The sequence below is a fragment of the Schistosoma mansoni genome (assembly GCF_000237925.1).
Source record: "Schistosoma mansoni, WGS project CABG00000000 data, supercontig 0201, strain Puerto Rico, whole genome shotgun sequence".
Taxonomy (NCBI): Eukaryota; Metazoa; Platyhelminthes; class Trematoda; order Strigeidida; family Schistosomatidae; genus Schistosoma; species Schistosoma mansoni.
In genome coordinates this window covers 149,912-172,890 of record NW_017386075.1, presented here as the reverse complement: position 1 = coordinate 172,890, position 22,979 = coordinate 149,912, and the positions used below count along the sequence as shown (strand labels likewise).

General features: G+C 36.9%; 1 protein-coding gene across 1 annotated transcript in view; it reads left to right on the top strand.

Annotated features, from left to right (window-relative positions):
• Smp_127610 (Mername-AA213 putative peptidase (M14 family)) overlaps positions 1 to 22,979 on the top strand; it is a gene marked incomplete at both ends in the record, with an annotated part of 59,177 nt that overhangs the window by 3,889 nt on the left and 32,309 nt on the right. The window contains 9 exons of the mRNA XM_018793532.1: positions 1,905 to 1,985; positions 2,433 to 2,519; positions 8,879 to 9,242; positions 12,588 to 12,846; positions 17,017 to 17,171; positions 17,980 to 18,058; positions 19,958 to 20,036; positions 21,092 to 21,287; positions 22,897 to 22,920. Coding sequence (XP_018647138.1) covers positions 1,905 to 1,985; positions 2,433 to 2,519; positions 8,879 to 9,242; positions 12,588 to 12,846; positions 17,017 to 17,171; positions 17,980 to 18,058; positions 19,958 to 20,036; positions 21,092 to 21,287; positions 22,897 to 22,920 — 1,324 coding nt within the window. The remainder of the gene's footprint in view (positions 1 to 1,904; positions 1,986 to 2,432; positions 2,520 to 8,878; positions 9,243 to 12,587; positions 12,847 to 17,016; positions 17,172 to 17,979; positions 18,059 to 19,957; positions 20,037 to 21,091; positions 21,288 to 22,896; positions 22,921 to 22,979) is intronic.

Sequence of the window (22,979 nt, the reverse complement as noted above, 5' to 3'; positions counted from 1 at the left end):
AAGTTTTCCCTAGTCTTCTATCTTTAATTGACTCATAAAGTCAATTATTAAATGACTGAAATCTCTACAAAATCCTCTTCTAATAATAAAAAAGATAAATAAGATTTCAAGTATACTCGGTTTATATACCAGACGGACAGACCGCATCACACCATTAAATAGAAAATAATATTTGTACAAGATCAAGCCAACTGTGACTGTGAACATAGGAAACAATAATCAATAAATCAGGAGGGGTTTTGTGGAGATTTCAGTATTTTCATAGTTGAATTCATGAGTCAATTGAAGCTAGACAACCATCGAAAAGCTGGAAGTATTAGACGGCCATTTTATCCTATTGTGAGACTCCTCAGTGGCAGTGCGAATCAACGATCCCACACTCGCAAGATCCGAACCCAGGACCTACCAGTCTCGCCCTAGAGCACTTGACCGATAGATCACTCAGCCGGCTGGTATCCAACGGTGTTAATTTTTAACTTCAACCAATTCACGAAATCTGAGCAACCTTTCACCGTTAGATGCCGGCTCAGTGGTGTATCGGTTAGGCGCTCTGGCGCGAGACTGATAGGTTCTGAGTTCGAATCTCGCGAGGCGGGATCGTGGATGCGCGCTGCGAAGGAGTCCCATAATAGGACGAAACGGTCGTCCAGTGCTTCAAGGTTTTCCATGATGGTCTAGCTACAACTGACTCATGATTTCAACTATGAAAATAGTCAATAAGTTGAATATAATTTAGGAATAGTAAATCGTATGATAATAATCTATAGGTCAAAATGAAGCTTATAATAAGATGAATATAGATGTACACAATCTAGTTACTGAATAGTTATACCATAAGAATATATATATAGAATAATCGTCCATTAATAGGTCCTGGGAGTTGCCTGTACATCTATCTTTACTATGACATAACAGGCATATTTGCATACTGTGAGTATTGCATTGATGTGGCCTTTAATTCACAAGCGTTATAAGCAAAGATTGATAGTGGCTAGCAGTGGAATCCAGGACGCGCGTTTCGTCCAAGTGGATAACGCGATGGCGTTTGAAGCGAAAGGTCCTGGATTCGAGTCCCAGGGTGAACATCAACCCTGAGAGATTCAGGTACATCCAGTTGACGAATCCCAAATAGGAAGAAGTGGCGCGCGTCCAACTGGATTCCACTGCTATTCACTGCTATCCACTATTCATCTTTAATTACTCAATTTATTTATTTAGACACATAAATATTAGTACAAGGGGGTACCAGATACATATGCGCCACACAAATCTCATTTGATTTGTGTGAGGGCTGTGATTGTGCTCAGGTGCCCAAACTGAAGCAGGTGGTTTTTTTAAAAGGGCCACACCCGTAGCCTTTGACCTAAAGATCTGATCCACAAGGTAGTGGAGCATCGTGAGGAGATGCAGTCACATGATAGTCGGTGACCAACGATTGATTCATACGCCATTCGTTCCATCAGGATACCGGAGTCCATGTGCACAATTGGTTTGGAATCAGGGTTTTACAACTTCTCTAGATGAACTTTCCGTGTCCACCACCCGGTTAAAGCGTCGAACATTCGCTTTTCGTCCTCTCACTTTTGTGAACAACACCCCTGGTGTGAGAAGGCAGTGGTAGGACTTCCCTGGCAGAGGCTCAATACTCAATAGTTAAACCATAAGAATATATATAGAATAATCGTCCATTCATAGGTCCTGGAATTTACCAGTACTTTAGTCTTCACTAGGATATAACAGGTATAATACCAAAACTTTATTTAACCAAATAGATGAATGAATTTCCCGTCTAAAATTCAAGACTCATTATCTTATATATCTGATTAGTTCATCCATAAATTTTTAGTCTCATCATTGTTATGATTCATTTCAATGAATTTCTTTTTTCTTTTGTTTCTTCAAAGGATACTACTGATACAAATCCATCTTCATTATACCACTTAAATAATAGTTTGACTAAAAACTATTTACCAAATCATCATCATGTCTCTAATAAACCATTCAATACTACTACTAATACTCATAATAATCATTCATTATCCAATAATACTACTTATTCCCAATATATAATAAATAAATTTCATAATTATAAAAATACCATCATAAATTTAAAACCACCCATTTTTAATCAAACTACTTATACTACTACTAATACTACTGATAATACTACTACTGCTAGTAGTATGGAGTATACTGAACATGATCCATTACTAAATGATGAATTTACATTCAATTGGAATATTGATTATGATTATGATCTGGATCAAACTATTAATAATAATAATAATAATAATAATAATAATATAATGGATCATATAAATCAATATTATGAATTAAGACAACATTATATCACTGAAGAAGATTTACAAGTAGTATATAAGTATTATAATAAATTCTATGAAAATAAATTATCAACAATCAATAAAAGAAAGAAATCAATAAAGAATAATAATAATAATCTATTAACACGTCAAATGATTATGGAAAAATTTGGACGATTAACTGATAATGAAAAACAAGTAAGATTTATTTATATATAAGAAAGAGGGGGGTTTTGTTTTGTAGAGATTATGAGTTAATTGAGGTTAGATCAGGATGGATAAACGTCGGAGCATTGGAAGTGTGTATCTATGATCCCACTTTGAGAAATTTTGAACCCAGGATCTGTCGGTCTCGCATGTGCGTGAGACGGCATCCAACGGTGTTCATGTCTAACTTTAACCGATCCATGAAATTGAGCGACTCCTCAGTAGCAGTGCAAGATTCGAACCCAGGAAGTATTGTAGTGTGGTCTATTTATATCCATATAATTAATATATGGTGATGGTCAGACATAGAATATATTTTGGAAGAAGATCGATAAGGAAAGAACAGAAATGAGGCGCAATCGGCACGAAAATGCATGAACAATGAAATCAGAGAAGATGGATTGATATTTGCAGAAGGAACAGTCAAGATTGAAACAATTGATTGTTATTTCGCAAATTCACTGTTTACTGTATGGTTATCAGAATATAGTGAGATAGTCTGTAATTTGTGCCTGTATACATACGGTTGTCCCCAGTCGTGTTCTTGTTCATTACAATATCAGTCTCGCGAGCAAACGCTTAACCTCTAAACCACTGAGTTGGTACCCAATGGTGTTAATATCTATCTTTAACGGATCCATGAAATTGAGCGACAAATCCACCATTGTCTTCAGTGAGCTACTATCTCACAGCAGACCTGGCTGAACTCCACTGATTACTGATTCTCACTAGAACTCCAGGAAATATATTTTGAAGCCAGTCACTAGTGAGCATATGTTGATTAATATCAGAAGGGGGTTTTGTGGATATTATAGTAATTTTAATAATTGAGATCATGAATCAAATGAAGCTAGACCATCATGGAAAACCTGGAAACACTAAAAGTGCGCATCTAGTGCTTCCAGGTTTTCCATGGTGGTCTAGCTTCAAGGGACTTATGAACTCAACTATTGAAATGAATATAATTTGTATTTTTATGGAAAAAGGGATTGTTTTGTAAAGATTTTATTAATTTTATTAGCTGAATATATGAGGAAATAGTTTAGAGGTTAAGTATTTACATATGCAACTGATAAATCTTGGGTTTGAATCTTATAGGGTGGGATTATGGATGTTCATTGCTGAAGAGTCGCATACTAAGACGAAACGGTCATTTAATGCCTATGAGTTTTTCATGGTGGTTTAGCTTTAATTGACTCATGAACTCAATTATAAAATTATTAAAAGCTCTACAAAACTATCTTTTTGATAATAATCATTATGTGCTCACTAGTGACTAGATTCAAGAAGTATTTCCTGAAGTTCTAGTGAGAAGCCATGACCAGTGGAGTTCAACTAGGTCTGTTGTGAGATAGTAACTCACTAAAGCCAGTAATGGACGATGGTGTGGTGATCATCGTCATGTGTATTATGTCCTTCTTAATACAGATCGAATTCTATCGACCTAGTTGCAATGTACCTACTAGTCTAGGTGTCTGTGACTGACCTCCTGTAGGACTCAAATGTATTTACAATTGATTGATCATTGGGTGGTGTCAATGTTATGTATGTCGCGCCCTTGATGACAATCAGAAGTGACCTATTGATAACTGAACTTTATTCGCTAGAAAATGGATCAATTTTCTAAGGATGAGAATGATATATATATATATATATATATATATATATCTGCACATTGTATTCTTCAGTCCAATACACTTTCCCGGTCACTCAGTTGGTAAGTTGGAATGGGTGACACGTAGCATACGGTGTATCAGTATCAGATTTCAGATACCGACCATCACAACAGGATGACTATGTTTTGTTCAAGTATGTAGTACTAATATTAAATGATTGACAGTTTTAATGATTCTTCCAGGAATATTTGATTCAGATAGAATAGTTTACATAATATTTAATTTGATTTATTATGGTATGAATTGTCACATTGTCAAGTTACTATCTGAGAATCAGTAGCTAACTAGTTAAAGTGTTAATCTTTGAAGTGGGAGGTATTGGGTTCGAATCCTTGAATGGACACAAACAACAGTGAGATGTAGGTATATCTAGATGATGAGGTTCAAATAAGGCAAGACACAAGTTCTGTATTCCAATACTAGACATATTCCTTCTATTTTATATACATTTACATAATAGTTAATAAACAAAGTGAATATTTACGGAGTTGTCTACGTCTGGACCAAAAGTAAAGCAATATGGACTATCTTGAATGACTTTTAAGCCAATTAAAGGTGTTTTATGGTTATGATACGATTTATAATAAAAATCAAGTAACAGAACTACACTGGCTAAATAATTGTAATATGAATGATAAACCTTTATGAATGAATTATTATTGTTTTCATCACGAAATAACATCAACTATGGTGTGGGAATACTCTGTAGATGTGAAAGTGTGCAGTGCATGGGTATTGTAGGATATTTTTCCGTTCATTTAGTTGATGAGTCCTGCATGAGATTTCATTACAAGTATCTGAAGTTATCCACAACTTTATGCTATATGAATGGACAGATACCTAAAAGCGCTTGACACTGAAGAGCGGCCTTGGTATGGTCGAGGATGTGGAGAGTAAGCTCTCCCTCACCAAATGCTCTCACATGGCCACAAGTATACAGCCACTGATAGGGAACTTCTACTCACTGCCTTCTTTTGGCATTATTGTTGTTTATAATATTGAGAGGACAAAAAGCAAATCTTCAGTGCTTTAACTGGGTTGGTGGATATGGAGAATCAACCTAGGGGGATTGGAAAACCCTGATTCCAAATCAGTGGTTCTCATAGGTTACGGGATCCTGAGGAAACAATAGCCGTGTGAACCAATTGTTGGTGACTGGTCACCATGTGACTCCATCTCCTTACGTTGCTCCACTGCCTTGTGGATTAGACCTACATGTCAAAGGCTCCGGTTGACGCTGCTTAAGAAGATCACCTGTTTTGGTGTGGGTACCCGTGTAGTATGTTAGTCTCTATGATATTCAACACTAATTTTAATAAATTGTACTTCTATACTTTCACTTAAGAAATGAAATTTTAAAAGTATAATTAAAGTACTCATTAAATTATTTAACATAGTAGGGGGTTTAGAACGGTGATGAGATTTAAAAAAAAGATAAGTAAATGTAAGGCGATATAAATATTAACTCAGTATGAACCTTGATAAACAAGGAGGATGGGATGCATATGTAAAGGCGAGGATTGGCAAAGCAAGATCCGCATTCCTACAATTGAAGTACATATGGAACTCAAAACAACTATCAACTTACTTCAAAGTGAGAATCTTCATTAATAACATCAAGACAGTCCTACTGTAAGGAGCTGAAACGTGGAGAACTACTGCATCCATCGTCAAGAAGGTACAAGTATTTATAAACAGTTGTCTATGCAGAATACTCAATATTCACTGACCGGATATCATCAGCAACAGCCTACTGTAGAAGAGAACAAACCAACTTCCAGTTGACGAGGAAATTAAGAAAAGACGTTGGAAGTGGATCGGAAATACATTAAATAAATCACCAAATTGTATCACGAGGCAATCCCTAACTTGGGATCCTGAAGGGAAGAGAAAAAGAGGAAGGCCGAAGAACACATTACGCCGGGAAATAGAAACAGATATGAAACGGATGAATGTAAAGTAGAAAGAACTGGAAAGGATTGCCCACGACAGGGTTGAATGGAGAATGCTGGTGGGCGGTCTATGCTCATTGACGAAGGGTAACAGGCGTAAGTAAGTAAGTAAGTAATGAATGAATGAGTAGGTCAGATACTTTTGAGAAGTTCAGTGAATTTTAACTTTACTACTTGTATAATGAACAAGAGCATAAGTGGGGACAATCATATGTAATTGAATACAAAATTACAGAATAATTTAGTAAAATCTGAGAACTATATGGTAAATATTGTAAGCAAATATGGATAGTGGCTAGCAGTGGAATCCAGGACGCGCGTTTCATCCTACTTGGGACTTATCAGCTGAATGTACCTGCAACTAAGAGTTGATGTTCACTCTGGAACTCGAATCCAGTACCGTTCGCTTCAAACGCCATCACGTTATCCACTCAACTACTGAATCCTGATAACCACTTGCTTGTGCAATGGGGTGAAGTTTAAATTCAAATAAACAATACTAATTGAATTTATATAGTAAATACCTCATTTGCAAAATGTCAATCAGTCGTCTAAGACTTCATTGTTCTTTTTTGTTTCCACATTAATCATTCTTTGTTCTCGTTCTCTTTTCTTCAACCTTCATAACCTTCTTCTGCCACTAGATATTTCGATTGGTGATATATACTACTTATATCTGTCGTACATTAGTAGAACATACCACATTTGTAAATGATTTGTTAGAATGATTGAATTTGATATTTATTCAGTTAAAACATACAAGATTCTCTTAGGAAACTAAAAAGATGATCACATAGCATAGTTTATTGACCGTTTGATAATGTGGTCGTTGTGAGGAATATAAGCTAAAGACTATTCATACGAATTGACACTTTATGGTAACTAAGTTAAGATGATATGAACTTAGTATGAGAGAATGAAGATAAGAAAAACAGAATAAGATATGTCTTTTCTAACCTTTATTTATTTTCATAGTTGAAAGCGTGAGTCGATTGAAGCTAGTCCACCAGGGAAAACCTGAAAGCACTGGACGACCATTTCGTCCTATTGTGAGACTGACTTCGAGAAGTAAATCCAGGAGTTCTAGTGAGAAGCAGTGACCAGTGGAGTTCAAACCACGTCTGTTGTGATATAGGAACTCACTGAAGACAATTGGTGAACGGTTGCTCAACTTCGTGGATTGGTTGGAGTTAGACATAAACACCATGGGATGCCGGCCAGCCAAGTGATCTATCGGTTAAGTGCTCTGACGCGAGACTGGTAGGTCCTGAGTTCGAATCTCTCGAGGCGAGATTTTGGATGCGCACTGGTGAGGAATCCCATAATAGGAGGAAACGACCGTCCAGTGCTTCCAGGTTTTCCCTAGTGGTTTAGCTTCAATTGACTCATGATTTCAACTATGAAAATACTAAATCTCCACAAAACCCCCTTCTTTATTTATTTCTTCATGAAGCGAAATATCCATTTGAAGCCGAAATAAATGTATCTCTCTAAGTGGCAAAAGTCATTAGTTAGTGTATTGACTATATATCGAGTATAAAAACTTACTAATTCGGTAGATATTTAGAGTCGGTTGATGGTAGTCGGTTACTTGTATTCCAGAATAGCCACCATCATGTTTTTCAAAGGGTGTAATTCAAGGTTTTCATCAACAATTTGTTGCCTACTGGCATTTCGTCTATAAACGTTTCATCAAACCGAAGGGTAGTATAGTCAGTTTTGTTTTAAGAAAATGGAACATAACCCCCTGGGTTCGATTTGTGGTGGATAGACTGATAACGAATGTATACTAGAACGATAAGGCTGTACAGTGTTTCCTTGTATTCAATAAATGCCAAAATTAAATTGATTCGTGATCTCTATTGCTTTCAACAATCTCCATAAACCCCCTAGATGAGACTATAAATTTATGGACGAACCAATGAAATTTAGGATAACAGGACTTTGTCTAAATAGCCTTTTAGCACTTAAGCTGATGTTAGCTAGTGATGAAAACCATAAATCCAGTTCCTAACCTTAACTTACTTACTTACTTACGCCTGTTACCCCTCATTGAAGATCAAAGGCCACACACCAGTATTCTCCATCCAATCCTGTCCTGGGCAATACTTCCTAACCTCAACTATCGAATGTAAATCATAATCCTTATTCTTCAAACTGTTTTTATTATAGTCTCACCATCACCTATACTGAAAATAACAAATATTTCCATGTAGTCTAAAGCCCCCAAATGCCCTGATACGGCGAAGTGTATACAGCCACTGACAGAGACTTTCTACTCACTACCTTCTCGTAACATAATTGTTGTTTATAATATTGAGAGGACGAAAGGCGAATGTCCGGTGCTTTAATCAGGTCTACCTAGGGCAGTTGTAAAACCCTGATTCCAAACCAGTTGTGCCCATAGGATGGCTCCAGGATTCTGAAAGAACAAATGGCGCATGAACCGAATGCTGGTCACCGGCTACCATGGGACTGCATCTCCTTACATCGCTCCACTGCCTTGTGGATTAGACCTTTAGGTCGAAGGTCCGAGTGTGGCTCCCTAAGGAAACTACATGCTACGCTTTGAGCACCCAGGCACTATCACAGATCACATACAAATCAAGTGACTTGTTTGGCGCCTATGTATTCAATACCTCTTTGTACCAATATTTATGTGTTCAATCTCAATGATTGCACAATATTCAATCCTTCTCTTTTTATTTTTCAATCCATATAGTTATTTTATTTTAGTGCTACTAGAGCAGCTTATCTAATAGCATCAATACAATCACAACATAAATTACCTGATGGTACACAATTTCGTTTAATTAATCAATCAAATAAGAAACCATTAGATTATGTTAAAATCAATAATCTATTTATCAATCAAACTATAAATGATCCCTCTAATAAAATCAATAATCATAATAATACTAATCAAACATCGAACGGTTCATTATATACCTTACCTACATTGATTGATTGGAATTCAGTTGTACGTGATAGACATGGACCATTTTGGCCACATAATTATGGACCTATATGTCAAACATTATATAATTTATATATAGAAACAAACAATTCAAAAGATGATTATAATGGTAAGAGTGATTAGAATAGATCAGTTTGATTTGAATTCTATTTTTTATTATTGATGATGATCAGGTGATCAACTTTGTAAAACTAGTCATTGTTACATAGTTGAAATCATGAATCAATTGAAGTTAGACAACCATGGAAAACCTGGAAACACTGGACGGCCGTTTCGTCCTATTGTGAGACTCCTCAGTGGTAGTGCGCATCCACGATCCCGCCTCGGGAGATTCAAACCCAGGACCTATCAGTCTCGCACACGAGCGCTTAACCATTAGACCATTGAGTGCACTGCTGAGGAGTCCCACAATAGGGACGAAACGGCCGTCCGGTGCTTCCAGGTTTTCCATGATGGTCTAGCTTCAATTGACTCACGCTTTCAACTATGAAAATACTGAAATATCCACAAACCCCGTTCCGATAAAACTAATCATTGTTACATAGTCGAAAATAGTTGATAGGATATCTTGTCCCTAAGTTCTGTCCTAGTTAACACTTGCGATATAACGAATGAGTTAGAATACTTTCTGCCTATCAAGTTTACTAAGATAATACGTTAATAAGACAATGAGATTAGTCACATTATATCAGATCTGGGATTCGTGATCCAGAATAGAGAACCAAATTAATACTAAATAATACTTTATTCCAGGCAAAAACTAGTAGTCGGCCTCAATGAGTCCAGATTAGAAATGAGTGAAAGGAAAAGAAATCATATATTTAATTGCCAGTAGGTAAACTGCCTGTTTGTCCACGCTTAACAACCAATCATATTTTATTGTCACTATCATATATCAACTTGTCGACTAAGCTCACAATCAATCTTCAGGGAACTGATGTTGTGTATGCGTTTTCGATTTTGAGTGACTTTGACTAGTATTCATAGAAACTGATCATCAATAAAGAAAATAGACAAACCCTGGACTTTATAAGCAAAGATGGATAGTAGCTAACAGTGAAATCCAGGAAGCACTTTTCGTCCTATTTGGGACTCGTCAACTGAATGTACCTGCATCTCAGAGTTGATGTTCACTCCACAACTCGAACCCAGTACCGTTTGCTTCAAATGCCATCGCGTTATCCACTCAACTACTGTGTCCTGATAGCCACTTGCTTGTGCAATGGTGTGGAGGTTGAACTCACTTAGTATCGTTTGTTTGAATCTTCCCATTGTTATTTAGGACTGCAACTGGTCAGTCTCTTATTGTCCATATGTGCATACCGTGCGTACCTCACAACTACAGCTGAACTAGTAACGAACTATTATCATATGTAATAAGTTCAACTATGAATTTGGCTGAAACTAATTTCTTGAACGAAACATCAGAAAAGTCTGATTATAGTTTGTCATGAAAGTGTCGTCAAATGAATGTATTTCCTCAAAATAAGATTAGATAAATGGAGATTTTATCAGAAGGGGGTTTTGTGGAGATTTTAGTAATTTTATATGGTTGAGATCATGAGTCAATTGAAGCTAGACTACAATGGAGAACCTGGAAGCACTTGACGGCCGTTTCATTCTATTATGGGACTCCTCAGCAGGATCGCAAATGCGCACTGTTGAGGAGTCCCACAATAGAACCAAACGGCCGTCCAGTGCTTCCAGGTTTTCCACGGTGGTTTAGCTTCAATTAATTCATGATGTTAACTATATAAAATGGAGATTTTCTTAAAATGAAGCAGATATTAGAGGAGTTAAAACTCTTAGAGGTATGTTACAGAAGATTCCTATATGTTTTACCTTCCCTGAGTTATTTTTAATTGTCTACTTACCTCCTTTTCTGTTCCTTAACACTATGGTATGGTTGTATACAAACTATGGTTTCTTAGTTTTGTTGTTCTATAGTCTGATAATTTACGTATACAAATCTATGAGTATTTGTGTTATAGCGATAGATAATGGTTAAAGTATTATCTGGAGGTTGTATTTCGACTTCTGACTGAATACGGGGCTAGAGGGAAGCCGCGTTATTTGAGGTAGCTGCCAAGGTCATCTGGTGTTGGTTGGAGTGTATCATTGGTTTAAACGAAAGTCGTTGATCTGATAGGTTTAATGACTAACGTCATTAGTGGATTCTATAGTCAGACGGTCAAATCACATGAACCGAAAAAATAATAAGAGTTGTTAGTTCATCACAGAGTTTCTTAGAGTATGCTGAGATTCTAGTGTCATTGAGAACTAGATAAGTTTGACTTCAATGGTTGATGCATTGTTATTCTTAATGGGGCTCAATGGCTTGATTGATATGATAATATAGGGTTATTAAGACTTACGACTTGTCCAGTAAGAATTCTTCTTTCCAGTCTTATATACATCTAACTTAAGGTTCTAATTTTAAGCGATGTTATGACCGATTTACAGATTACTATCTTATAAGCAGAGATGGTTAGTGGCCAGCTATGGAATTTAGCACATGTGTTTCATCCTATTTGGAACTCGTCAGATGGATGTAGCTGTATTCCAGAGTTGATTTTCACTCTGAGACTCGAACCCAATACCATTCACTTCAAATGCCCAGAGTGAACATCAACTTTAGGATTCTGATGCATCCAGCCGATGAGTCCCAAATAGGTCAAAACACTTATTCTGGATTCCATTATCAGCCATTATCCATCTCTGTTAATAATTCTTTTGATTTAAATCAATGCCAAGGCAATCCTCGCAGGATGCACATATCCCTATCAGGGACTGTCCGATTGCAGTCTTGAAAAGCAACGGGACAACTCAAACAACCAATACAAAATTTAAGTCACAATTGATTGATCACTGGGTGGTGATCAATGTCATGCTTGTTAAGCCCATCAGGGAGCACCAGTTTCCTCAAGATTACAGGTACACCTTGCTGACGAGTGCCATGTAGCACGAAACCCGGGTTCAGGGTTTCCAGTTGACCACCTCCAACTACCATCTTATCTCAACATAATGAACGCAGTGTCGAGCCACCTAGACTAGTGGTCACATTGCAACTTGATTGATAGCATTCGATCAGCACTAAGAAGGACTTGAAACGCATGACATTGATCACCACCCAGTGATCAATCAATTGTGATTACATCTCAGTCCTACAGGAGGTCGGTAGCGGCCCGAATAACGCAGTGGTAACGTCTCTGACTATGAAGCTTGGTGACACAAGATAGAATCCGTCAGGGAGCACCAGTTCCCTCAAGATTACAGGTACACCTTGCTAACGAGTGCCAAGTAGCACAAAATCCGGGTCCATGGTTTCTTGTTGACCACCTCCAACCACCATCTTATCACAAAAACTAAGTGCTTACTTTTGGCTTTTAATCAAGCTATAATTCTGTTTATCATTCATTCATTTACTCAATAACATTTTTTCTTATTTCTCCAGTTAATAAACCAATCATTCCTGATTACACTGAAGAGATTATGCAACTAAGAAATAAGCAACCTTATTTCAAAGGAATACGAGTTATTTTCGATTCAGAATGTAGTCCTTGTTTATCAGGAGATTCGAGTACATCAACATCACCTTCGTTGGATATAAAACAATTCGTTGAAGAATTAACTAATGTTCAACAATGGACACCACCATGTTTAGTTTTTGAATCGAGGTTTGAATCAGGCAATCTACGACAAGTTAGACGAATGTAAGTAAAATGACAATAATGATTTTATTAAAGAATAAAATAATGACTTGTTTAAGGTAGTTACAAGTTTTGTTAGGGAGTGAGAACAGTTGAGATTTGTCGGTTGTCCAGACAGTGGAAACATACTTCTTGAGGGATTTTAAAACGATACTCGATTAATAGGGTGGGGGGTTGATGACATGAAAGAATGATGGTATAGTCCATGGGACAATTATTTGGAACCAGACCATACACTGTACAACAGAACTAGCTGTCTTGACGCTCGCACTGAAGATTGTGACTTTGATATTGGTTGACAGTTGTTATGAGTTCTATATGTTCTTCAATTGTAGGAATACGATCCTTGCTTTTATAATTCTCGCCTTCACATCTGTATCAGATCTTCCACGTTCATCGATGATGCTTCCCAGGTACGTAAAACATCCCATACCTTCGAGAGCTTTTCCATGAAGTGTGATTGTGTTGGTGTTCTCTGTATCGTATTTGAGAATCTTGCTTTTTCCTTCGTGTATTTTGAGGCCTACTGATACAGGGGCTGCTGCTACATAGGCCGCCGACCATCATTCTTCAACCCACTCAGTCCTGGGCCTTCCTTTCTAGTTCTATCCAATTTTTGTTCATTCTTCTCATGTCTGTCTCCGTTTCTCGGTGTAATGTGTTCTTGAGTCTTCCTCTTTTCCTTTAACCTTCAGAATTGGTTGGTTGGTTTGGTGATGCTGAATTACTTCCATGGAAACAGCTAAAACCATAATGAACATCATTAAGATCCTTACTATTGAATTTTCTTTAAAACTATTGACATCGACTAAACAAATTGGTTTTCTTTTTTTATGAAAAATGAACCTTTAAAGTACATTACACTTTGAAGATTATAAGGTGACTGATTAGATTCACTCACCTTTCAGGTCAGTTTATTTTTTGGCAGTAGGGCAAAATGATCTTTTATTTTGTAAAAAAAAAACTTCATCAGGTCAATAAAGGGACATTGAATCATTGTGATCATTTGTAGTTGGGTAAGCTCTGTGATGTGTGTTCAATATTTTCAAGGTCAGTTATACATACATACATACTTACTTACATCTGTTATACCCTTGTGAAGGGGGGCTTAGGCCGTCCACCAGCACAAGGTCAGTTAGAAGGATAATGGAATGGATTGGATACACTTTTAATAGGTTATATTGATCAAATTTAGCCTACATATGATAATGATTAATTTATTAGAAGGGGGTTTTGTGGAGATTTTAGTGGATAACGCGATGACGTTTGAAGCGAGGGTACTGGGTTCGAGTCTCAGAGTGAACATCAACTCTGAGATGCAGGTACATCCAGATGACGAGTCCCAAATAGGACGAAATGCGCGTCAAACTGGATTCCACTACTAGCCACTATCCATCTTTTCTTACCATGATTGTGAATTAAGGCTATATCGAGGCAATACGCACAGTATGCACATATGCCAATTAGAGACTGACCAGTTGCAGCCCCAACACATCGATGGGAAGATTCAAACAAACAATACTAATTGAATTTAATCTAATATATAGTTAAAATCATGAGTCAACTGAAGCTAGACCATCATGGAAAACTTGGTCTAGTAGTTAAGCGCTCGCACGCGAGACTAATAAGTCCTGGGTTGGAATCTTGCAAAGTGGGATAGTGGATGCGTACTGCCACTGAGGAGTCCCACAATAGGACAAAATGGCCGTCCAGTGCTTCCCGGTTTTCCATAGTTGTCTAGCTTCAATTGACTCATGATTCCAACTATATAAAATGATTAATTTAGTTCATTTCACGATGTTTTTGTATACTTAAAATATGATTTCATTTGTAAATTAAGGGGTTAAATTAAGTCAAAATGAACAACAGAATTTCAACTAAATAATAATAGTCAGTTCACCAGTGACTTATTTTAAGGTGTTTCTGAAATACTGATGACTGATGAAGTTCGGATATATTGAGGGTGAAACAATGCCACCAGCTGAATTGGACGGTCATCATGCTACGTAACTAATAGATTGAAGTTTGAATTGTACGAATGAACACATACAATGATCTCATTGTTTAAAAGATTGTCGAGAGACCTAAAGGGTATGAACTCGATCACTTTCAGGATCAGGGATTATGTTTGTCAAGGATTCGTATGTTGATATGAAACAACTGTTTAATGCTTCTTGGTTTTAACTGTTACCGTAAATGAGATCAGTATTTGACGAATATGACCTTCAAAATATCCACAAACACCTTTAATTAAACAGTAAGATGACCAAAACGTGCCAGGATCGTACGAAGCATCATCATAAGGAATGGATCTCTATGAAAACAGTGGACAAGATTCAAGAAAGGAAAACCAAGAAGAAATCAAATAAAAACAGCCGAGCGAGAACAGAGGAGGTTAAAGTACAATCTCAGCACACAGAAGCAAACAAGTAAGTGAAGAGGGGCACTAGAGCCGACAATAAGAAATACGTGGAGGAGCTAGCAATGACAGCGGAAAAAGTTTCAAGAGAAGGAAATATGAAACAACTATATGACACAATGAAGAAACTAGCAGGGAGATATTTTAAACCAGGGAGACCAGTGAAGGACAAAGAAGGCAAGCCAATCACTGAGATTCAAGAACAAATGAACAGATGGGTAGAATATTTCGAGGAACTCTTGAAGCGGTACCTACAGACCTCCCTATAGATGTCACTCCACCAATGATCAAAAAAACAAGGATGGCCACCAGACAAATCAAGAATGTGAAAGCAGCAGGACCTGACAAAATATCAGCCGAAGCACTGAAGTCAGACATAGAAGTAACTGCAAGTGTTTCACGTTCTATTCAGAAAGATTTGGGAGGATGAACAAATGCCGACAGACTGAAGAGAAGTATCCCTCATCAGGACACCAAAGAACGGAGCTCTGAGCAAATGTGGGAACTCAGTTATAGATACTTCACACCACTATCGGTACCGAGTAACGTTTTCGATAGAGTGTTTCTGAACCGGATGTAAGATGTAGTAGACGTTCAGCTTAGAAATCAAAAAGTTGGAATCCTTATGGATGCACAAACCGAATTGTGACACTATGGATCATCGTTGAACAATCAGTCGAATGGAACTCGTCACTATACATCAACTTCTATGATTAAGAGAAGGCATTTGACAGTGTGGACAGGAGGATATTATTGCTCTTTCTTCTTGTGGTTGACTGGACTATGAAGACCTTCACATCTCAGGAGAAGCACGGAACAAAATGGACGGGTTGGATTCAACTAGACGATTTTGACTTCTCAGGTGATCTGGCCCTTCTATACCATACACACGAACAAATGCGGATGAAGAGAACAAATGTAGCAGCAGTCTCTATATCAATAGGCCTAAACATACACAAGGGAAAAAGCAAGATTCTCAAATACAACATGGAGAACGCCAACCCAATCACACTTGATGGAGAAACTCTGGAAGAGGTGGAATTTTTTACGTACCTGGGAAGCATCATCAGTGAACAAGGAGGATCTGATGCAAATGTAAAGGCGAGGATTGACTAAGCAAGATCCGCATTCCTACAGTTGAAGAACATATAGAACTCAAACCAACTATCAACTAACTTCAAAGTGAGAATCTTCAATAGGAACACCAAGACAGTCCTACTATATAGAGCTGAAACGTGGAGAACTACTACATCCATCGTCAAGAAGGCACAAGTATTTATAAATAATTGTCTACGCAAAATACTCAACATTTACTGGCCGGATGCTATCAGCAACAGCCTTTTATAGGAGAAGATAAACCAGTTTCCAGTTGACGAGGAAATTAAGAAAAGAAGTTAGAAGTGCATAGGACATACATTGAGGAAATTAACAAACTGCATCACGAGGCAAGCTTTAATTTGGACTGCTGAAGGGAAGCGGAGAAGAGGAAGGCCAATGAACACACTGAGTCGAGAATCGGAAACAGGCATGAAAAGGATGAACAGTAACTGGAAAGAACTGGAAAGGATTGCCCAGGACACTGTTGGGTGGAGAATACTGGTGGGCGACCTATGCTCCTCCATGAGGGGTAACAGGCGTAAGTAAGTATTAACTTTCGTTCTTGCTTTCTTTAAAACTTAATAATCTTCATATAAATAGACAATACCGTTAGATACTATAGAGAACGTCTTTTCTTCTCTTTCCATTTTCTTTAGAGGACCATTTCATTATGAATTATTATTAAAACCGGATCTATATACAAAACGTCATGTACAATGGTATTTTTTTCGTATACAAAATATTCTACCTGGTTTTATTTATACATTTCTAATTATAAATTTTACAAAATCAACAAGTTTATACTCTCAAGGTTAGTTGATGTAGTTTTGTTCTCTATGCTGGATGATTTAGTCGTGAAGCTTTCATCATTCTTCTGAACGATATTCATCAGTACAGACTTTTACCTACCTACTTACTTACTTACTTTGTAAGTACGCAGTACTCATCCACAATTGTGCTTGTGGGACTCGAACCCAAAACCTATCAGTCTCACGTACGAAAACTTAAACTCTAGACCATTGAGTTGGTATCCAACGGTGTTAATGTCTAACTTCAACTAATCCAAAAAATTGCACCACCATCCACAATTGTCTTCAATGAGCTACTGTCTCACAACAAATCAGTGCTTCCAGGTTTTCCATGAAATCTAGCTTGAATGGACTTATGAATTAAACTATTAACAATTATTACGATTGTGGGACTCCTCAGTAGTGCGCATTCACGATCCCATACTCGCGAAATTCGAACCCAGGATCTACTAGTCTCGAGCCAGAGCCCTTAACCGATAGATCACTGAGCCGGCATCCAACGGTGTTAATGTCTCGAGAATGGTAGGTCCTGGGTTCGAATCTCGCGAGTGCGGGATTGTGGATACGCACTGCTGAGGAGTCCCATAATAGGACGAAACGGCCGTCTAGTGCTTCTAGGTTTTCCATGGTGGTCTAGCTTCAATTGACTCACGCTTTCAACTATGAAAATACTAAATCTCCACAAAACCCCTTCTGATAATTATTACAATCTCTACAAGACCCCTATCTAAGACTTCTTTTAGCAAAAGTTAGTTTCATAGAATACTGAGACATAAATAACTGGATAATATTTATTTTTCTCACAAATAGGTTTACAACCTTTATTGTATTCCAAAATTAATTATCAACAAAATGGTAAGAAATGGATACGTGTTGGAAGGAATATCAAGTAAGTATGATATTTATCTATTTATTCGATTGTTCTTTTTCAAAAAAAAGTAGGGCGCCGATCACCATTCTCTAACCCACTCTGTTTTGAACCTTCCTTTCTTGTTCTATCCAGTTGTTGTTCATTCTTTTCATGTTTGTCTCCATTTCCTGGTGTAATGTGTTCTTTGGTCTTTCTCTTCTACTTTGGCATTCAGGATTCCATGTGAGGGCTTGCCTTGGGATGCAGTTCGGTAATTTCTTCAATGTGTGTCCTATCCACTTTTGTTTTCTAAAAGTAATTAATTCTGAGAGGTATTCCTGAAGAGTTATTATTTCCTAGTATTGGCTTAAACATTGAATATGTATTATTTCTAGTGATATGTGTAAATTGAACTTCTGTATGTCATATAAAACAATCTAATCATTAAAACAATAGTGTGTGCTACTGATGTCGACGGGTATAAGTAGTATGTATCATCAATAGAAAGTGAAATGCCTAGAGGCAGAAGGTTAAGAAGATCAAAGAAAAGAGAATGAGAACAGAGAATGATTGGTGTAGAAACGAAGGAACAATAAAGTCTGAGACAATAGGTTGACATTTTGCAAATGTAGTGTTTACTGTATGGTTCTCACATTCTACTGACATGTTCCATAATTTTGGTTATCCTCGCCGGTGTTCTCGCTCACTATGAAACAAATATGGTTAAGTTGATATGGACTTCCTCTTAGTTGGAATACTGAAAACTACAGGATCTCATTGAGCTACAAACCAGTTTTGATATTGTAAATAATCGTAAGTACTTCTGATTGTTAATATAGAAACGATTCAACTAAACATTAAATGACCATTCATTTTTTGTATAGTTAGTGTACTGGCTGGTACTATGTCAAGCCCACATAATTTATTCTAACTTTCGGATAGACCAATTTATTTATTCTTTTTGAGTCACATCTTGACTTTGTTAATTATTCGCTTCGTCTCTCCTTACTTTGTCTTACTTCGCTTCGCCTCGCCTAGCCTCTACCTTGCCTCACTTCACCTCGATTCGATTTGACTTACTGACCAATTTCAAGTCTTAACTAATTTGTTTACTGAAGTCAGAACCATTGACTGATTGTCTAAATATATTCATAATGAATTAGAACTGTTATTTAAAACAATTAGCACCTTTCATAAATTTCGATAATGCAATAAGAAGACGAGGGTTATCTGAATTATGTTATGATTGAAGTATTAGAGAATTATTTGTGAAAGTCTACAAAAACTGAAGAAAACAGGAAGCACTTCGTCCACTATTGTGGTGTGGTCTACTTATATCCACATAAGTAGTATATGATGGTGGTCGGGCATTAAATGTATTTCAGTTGAAGATCGACAAAGAAAGATTGGGAACGAAACGCAATTGTTATAAAAATGCAAGGACAATAAAATCGGAAATGATGAACTGATATTTGCAGAAGGAACAGTCAAGATTGAGACAATCGATTGATAGTTTACAATATAACTGTTTACTGTATGGTTGTCAGATTTTAGTGAGATATTCTGTAATTTTCATGTCAAATACATTCGGTTGTCCCCACTAATCTTCATGTTTACCATAGTCCAATACAAAGGATGGAACTATTATCCACTAGTCTATAGTTTCCAAACAGTTATCTAATCGAAATCAATTCAGGACTCAGTAGCTGAGTGGATAACACGATGGCGTTTGAAGCGAAAGGTACAGGGTTTGAGTCCCAGAATGAACATCAACTCTGAGATGCAGGTACATTCAGCTGATGAGTCCCAAATAGGATGAAGCGCGCGTCCTGGATTCCACTGCTAGCCACTATTTATCTTTGCTTACAATTAATCATTTTTGTTTTTTTTTTTTAAATCGATACACTGATCTGTCCCTACGTTTTGTATTTCTCTCAGATATACACGTAACACAATGAATTTATCTAATCATTTACTTGATACAAATGGTGAATATTATCAATTAGAATGGGAAATGGTTAGTTTAAATTTGGAAATGTGTGTTTAGTTTATGATACAATGAAAAAAATTGCGCATCGACGATCCCACCTCTCGAGATTCCAACCTAGGACCTATCAGTCTCACGCGCAAACTCTTAACCTGTGGACTACTGAGTTGACATCTAATCCACGAAATTGAAGTTAGACATCAACAGCTTTGGATACCAGCACAGTGGTCTAGAGGTCGTGGGTTCGAATCTCGCAAGGCGGGATCGTGGATGCGCTTCCAGGTTTTCCATGGTTGTCTAGTTTCAATTGTCTCATGATTTTAACTATGAAAATACTGAAATCTCCATAAAACCCCTTCTGATAATAATAATTATAATACAAAGATTTGTGAATAAAGATAAGAAAGATAATTACATTTGACTACGAAAGGTCGTAAGTACAGTAGTCAAATTAGGTCATCCAATAGCTGAGATTATTATTTCTCAAATGGCCTTGTAGTTGGTCAAGGGAAGAGCAAGTGTTGGAGATATTTCTTCTGTACGCATAACTCCGGTTTCTTTATCCTGATGGCTACTGCCTCCGCCATTTGAATAACTTTAAGCCTGATAAACTTTGGCAAAAAATTACTGACCCTACAAATAATTGAAAAGGATTGGTTTATACTGGCACTATGACCAGTTTGTACTAAATGAGCAAATAACGAGGTGTTTACTTTCTTCACCAAACCTTTACTTAGCCACGCTGGGAGGTGTTCACGACCACAAAAATGTAAATTCCTAGAACTTCGACCAATATATAACTTACTCCACAGGAGCAGTCGAACTGATAAATACAAAATGAGGTGATCATTCTAGGTCATTCATCTTTAAGCCTCAGTGTCACCATTGGACGTGTGCAAAACACTAAACGTAGTTCACCGGAGTTGAAAGATGTTCGAATTGATCTTCGTAATCTCTGAGTTATTTCGCTAGCCAGCCGACTGCTCCACAGTAGCAGTCTTTTAAATACTATAACTAGTTTCCTTAATTGCATTTCGTAACCATGAGTTTATAACCCATAACTATTTCATTCTATTTCTATTTAGGAATTTCCTTATTCTAATGATATTTGTTATTTGGCTTATTCATATCCATATACTTATACAAATTTAAAATTTGATATTAATGAATTACTTATGAAATCAAAAGAGAATGATCTATTGAATAAAACAATCAATTGTGATGTATTATGTCAAACTAGAGCTGGTAATTCATGTTTTCTGATTACAATTACGGATCAAAGTAAGTTTGTAAAGATTATTGAAGTTTTGATTAAGATCATGAATGGATCAATGTGTTAGATAACTATTGAAAACTTGGAAACACTGGACGACTGTTCCATCCTAGTGTAAGGTGTTGTTTACGAAATTGAGAAGATGAAAAGTGAATGTCCGATGCTTTAATCTGGTTGGTAGACATAGTGAGTCTATCTAGGGGAGTTGGAAAACCCTCATGCAAAACCAACGGTGCACATGGGCTCCAGTATCCTGAGGGAATAAATGGTGTATGAATCAATCGTTGGTCACCGGCTACCATGGGATTGCATCTACTCACAATGCTCCACTACCTTGTGGATTAGATTTTTAGGTCGGAGGCTCCAGGTGTGGTCCCCTGAGGAAACCGCCTGCTTCGGTTTGGGCACCTGGGCAGTATCACATCCTTCACACAAATCAAATGAGATCTGTGTGGTGCATATATATCTGGTGCCCCTTTGTACCAATATTTATGGGTTTAAATGAAATAAGTAAATAAGTATAGGACTCCTCGGCAAGTCACTATTCTGAGGAAACATTTTCATCATTAGACTTGAAAGTGTTGGATTTAAAGTCTTCGAATGTACTGCTGACGAGTTTCATACTAAAACAAAAACAAACCGTTCAGTACTTCTTATTTTTCTTTGGTCTTTCAGTTGGTATTTAATTCGTGTAGAAAATCCACTTCAGTTTCAAACAATCTCGATAAAATCCACAGTCAAACTTTTAATATTTCGTGGTTTGATGTATAAGTTGATTGTGACTAGGAAGCCATTGAAAATTAGAAATCATTATGCAGTAGTCTCTTCATAGTATAGAACTTCTCAGATGTATTTACGAACTACTGCTCCATCAACCAAGTAAAAAACATTCAGTCATTAGTGTGGGTTCTAAATCTTCAAACCACTGGGTTGGGATCAAACAGAACAGCCATTCAGAGATTCCTAGTTTTCAATAATTGTCTAGCTACGGTCAATCGTTGATGTAAATTATGAAATTCCACAATCTCCAAGGTCTCGATATAAAATTTTAATTGGTAATACATTATAAGCAGAGATGGCTGGTGAATCCAATACCTTCGATCTCGTGCATAAACGCTTGACCTCTAAACCAACAAGCTGGCATCCAACAGTGTTAATTTCTAACTTCAATCAATCCGTGAGGCCGAAAGTCCTGAGTTAGAGTCTCACATGGGAGATCGCAGATGCTCACCGCTGAGGAGTCTCATACTAGGACGAAACGAGCAATATTGATGAATATATACATATACGTAAATATATTTTATATTTCACATGTGTCTTTTTTTTAAACAATTTTTAAAATTATGTAAAAAATTTTATTGTCTGGTCCACACTCCAACCTACAGACGTTACTGTAGAGATAAGTATTACCTACATCTTCGTAGAAACGTTACCATAAAGAGATTTTTCAGTTTATACATCATGTAAAAAATTTATTGATTATAGTTTTGTCTATTTATTTCTAAAACATGAATATTAGTTGAGTTTATGTTTATTGAAAAAGAAGTGCAATGAAGAGACGAAACTTATCGATTTCATAATGAACTATGGAATAGAACAGTAGTTTCATGATTGAAGGTCAGTGTATGACATGGTGTCATGGTATGAAAGAAAGCTGCAAAGGGCTAGCTTCTGTTGATCCTAGATCGGAAGAGCGGGTA